Genomic DNA, 1,870 nt, shown 5'->3' with positions numbered 1-1,870 from the left:
ATGGGGGTTTGGAACACAACAATAGTAACCCACTTCATCATCCTGGGCTTCCCAAGCCTCCAGAAGCTGCAGCTCTTGCTCTTTTTTGTGGGCTTGATCATTTACCTCATGACCTTGTCTGGACATATCGTCATCATCACGATAGTACGTCTCGACCTCCGCCTCCACACCCCCATGTACTTCTTCCTCAGCAACTTCTCCTTCCTGGAGATCTGGTACACCTCCAACATTGTTCCCAAGATGCTGCAGGTTTTCCTGGCCACAGACAGGTCCATCTCATATGCCGGCTGCATCGCCCAGCTGTACTTCTTCATCACCTTGGGTACTGCCGAGTGCTTCATCCTGGCCATCATGGCCTATGATCGCTACTTAGCCATCTGCAACCCGCTGCGCTACCCGATCCTCATGAACAACAGGGTTTGTGTTCGTCTGGCCATATGCTCTTGGGTAGGTGCCTTTGTTGTCAATGTTCCACCTCTGGTCTCCCTCTGCAAGCTGCCATTCTGTGGGCCTAACGAGATCAACCATTTCTTCTGCGATGCCCCACCCTTGCTGAAACTTTCCTGCAGGGACCCCCGCGAGGCTGAGACAGTCAATTTCATTGTGGCCACCAGCATCATTGTCAGCTCCTTCCTCTTGATCGTGGTCTCGTATGTTCTCATCATCGTGACGATCCTGAAGATCCCTTCGGCTCTGGGGTGCTGGAAAGCTTTCTCCACCTGTGGCTCCCATTTGGCCGTGGTGGCCATCTTCTATGGCACCCTGATGTTCATGTATGTGCGGCCGACCTCCAGCTACTCCAACGACTCGGTCAACTTCAACAAGCTGGTGTCCATGTTCTACACGGTGGTGACGCCCATGCTCAACCCCATTATATACTGTCTGAGGAACAAGGAGGTTAAAGAAGCTCTGAGGAAAGCAGTGATGGGAAGGTGTGTGCTGCTGCCCAAGGCTGGGAGCATTTCTAATGGGGGCTGGTAATAGAGGGGAAGGTGAAGCTGAGTATGGCAGGGAGTACGTGTGTGTGTGTGATGTTAAATAAGTATTCCTCTAAGTCAATATGTTTCATTCCTTTTAACTTAACTAATTTTCTATGTGCTTTCTCTCTCTTTCACTCTCACTCTCGCTCTCATATGCAGGAAACCAGGCTAGATGATCATAAATGATTATCTGGCATTAAAAAATCTATCTATCTATCTATCTATCTATCTATCTATCATCACCAAGCAAACATCCTCCCCCCCGCCCGAAACACACACAGTCTCTTTCTAACCTGTTTTCTATAGTGTCCAAGGGACATATCTTTAAAGGTATTTAGACAAATAGTGGGATATTCAAAAGCACTTCGGTGCCTAAAAGTAATTTATTTTAATTAGGCCTTGTCTACACTACAGGGTAATTTGATGTATGTTACGTAACTTGTATAACTTAAGTCGACATAGTTTACATTGACTTACCGAAGTGTCTATGTCGGTGGGAGAGGCTCTCTCGTCGACATCGCTTCTGCCTCTCATTGAGGTGGTGTGCTGAAGTTGATGGGAGAGCGCTCTCCCAGTGACTTATCGCATCTTCACCCGACCCGCTAAATCAACACCGCTGCATCAATCGCAGCACCGCCAATTTAGCCCCATAGAGAAGACAAGCCCTTAATGTTAGATGCCTAGGTGCATTTGAAAATCCCATGAGCTCCTAAATGTCTTTAAAAATCTGAACTTGTATCTATTCGATTGTCTGCCAGTCGATTGTCTGCCACCATAATCTATCCACTATCCTTTCATAGACAGTGACTCTCTCTCTTTCTCTCTCTCTCTCTCTCTCAGTCCATCCAGGGTCTTGTACTACACCCATGATACCTGAACAGCTTCCTGCT

General features: G+C 47.5%; 1 protein-coding gene across 1 annotated transcript; it reads left to right on the top strand.

Annotated features, from left to right (window-relative positions):
• Positions 1-981, top strand: LOC112116178 (olfactory receptor 6B2-like). The gene has a single exon (XM_024213505.1). The coding sequence runs from the start codon at positions 1-3 to the stop codon at positions 979-981; it is 981 nt and encodes a 326-aa protein (XP_024069273.1).
• Positions 982-1,870: the final 889 nt, after the last annotated feature.

The sequence above is a fragment of the Terrapene carolina genome, unplaced genomic scaffold, assembly GCF_002925995.2.
Source record: "Terrapene carolina triunguis isolate 2854851 unplaced genomic scaffold, T_m_triunguis-2.0 Scaffold612, whole genome shotgun sequence".
Classification (NCBI taxonomy): Eukaryota; Metazoa; Chordata; order Testudines; family Emydidae; genus Terrapene; species Terrapene triunguis.
The sequence above is the reverse complement of the archived record's forward strand: the minus strand, read 5'-3'. Positions and strand labels throughout refer to the sequence as shown.

Excerpts from the sequence above, each read along its gene's own strand:
- LOC112116178 (XM_024213505.1), top strand. The coding sequence starts at position 1 with ATGGGGGTTTGGAACACAACAATAGTAACCCACTTCATCATCCTGGGC.